General features: G+C 34.9%; 1 protein-coding gene across 1 annotated transcript in view; it reads right to left on the minus strand.

Annotated features, from left to right (window-relative positions):
- Window positions 1-1,477, minus strand: part of LOC107731988 (SPARC-related modular calcium-binding protein 1-like) — a 63,377-nt gene that overhangs the window by 25,734 nt on the left and 36,166 nt on the right. Inside the window, exon 2 of the mRNA XM_016543211.1 lies at window positions 888-1,053. Coding sequence (XP_016398697.1) covers window positions 888-1,053 — 166 coding nt within the window. The remainder of the gene's footprint in view (window positions 1-887; window positions 1,054-1,477) is intronic.

A 1,477-nucleotide genomic window follows, 5' to 3' on the forward strand; every position in this document is an offset into this window, starting at 1 on the left:
GGCATTTTGGATTAATTGTAGAGGTTTGATAGAAGTGGCTGGAAGACCTGCCAAGAGAGCATTGCAATAGTCCAGCCTGGATAGAACAAGAGCTTCAACAAGGAGTTGTGTTGCATGTTCTGAAAGAAAGGGCCGGATCTTCCTAATGTTTTATAAATATATAAAAATTGATCAATTGTATCATTACGTTAATACTACACACATTCATGCTACATACAATGTCTGAAGAAGTTATTTTTCACATATAATACCCAGTCAAACAGTATGTGACTATGGATGAAGCAAAGTTTCTTTCAGGATTAGTTTTCTTGACAGGAAGGAAAATGAGGCTGTGAGGAATAGAAGTGCATTGTGTTAAATGGACTGTACTGACAAAACATCTTCCCAAAAGACTTTCAGTAGACAAAAACTCCATAAGACAAGTTTGAAAGTTGTGAGTTGTGATTTAGGATCTTTATACAGTGCATACCATTGTAAATACTTTTTTATTTGTTTTATTTATTTATTTATTTTTTTATCTTCTTTGTTTTGGTTTTTGGGTCAAACCCTATGTGATCACTGTCTGTGCTCTTTTTATTATTATTATTATTATTATTATTATTGTTATTTATAGTATTACTAGGTTGCAGTAAACTAGTGGTAACAACTAATTCAAACACAACAAGCACTGCTTAAAGGGATAGTTCACCAAAAAAATGTCTCAAGTTGTTCCAATTATGACAGAATTTTAATTTTTGGGTGTGATAATAAGGCTTGTTTTCATATAATACATCTGTTTTTATTATTATTTTTTTTTTTTTAAGAAATGATACAATGTTCACATGCATTTCAAGATGTCTCATTTGTTTTCAGAAATTCTCACACAACAGTGTCTGATGTCCACTGACCTTTGCATCGGCCCCTGTGGGCGAGGGTGAGCGTGCGGTCCTTGCATTTCGCCCTCTCCAGGTCACAGTTGGTATCATAACTGCGTCCATCTGACCCACACACAGGCTTGCCGTGACTCCTGGAGCACGCAGGGGAACATGGGCTCTCTCTGTCCCCTATAAGCCACTGCAAACACATGTAAACATATATGAAATATATTTAAATAGAGCACTGAGGGCATGACTGTGTAATAAGGCATGGATCACTTGAAAGAAGACCCTGACTAGACTCTAATGAGTGTGCAATAAATTAAACAGAGCTGCTGAGCTGCAGCTCAATGAGTTTCACAGCTTTTAGTAGCAGGAAGACTCAGATTGCTTAGTGCAATTTCTGTTTTGAGTTATAAGAACAAATACATTCAAATAAATAGAAGAGACAGGCAAATATAAACATGTTATACAGACTCAAACTGAAATTCTAAACTAACAAATAAACAAATAAACTAACATAAACTAGTCCATAAACTAACAAACTACACTATAAACAAATAAATCTGTAGAAAATTGGTTGAAAACCAATAACCAGTACCTTCCTATCAATCACACACACA

Source organism: Sinocyclocheilus rhinocerous, unplaced genomic scaffold (genome assembly GCF_001515625.1).
Source record: "Sinocyclocheilus rhinocerous isolate Xijiao unplaced genomic scaffold, SAMN03320098_v1.1 scaffold1210, whole genome shotgun sequence".
Classification (NCBI taxonomy): domain Eukaryota; kingdom Metazoa; phylum Chordata; class Actinopteri; order Cypriniformes; family Cyprinidae; genus Sinocyclocheilus; species Sinocyclocheilus rhinocerous.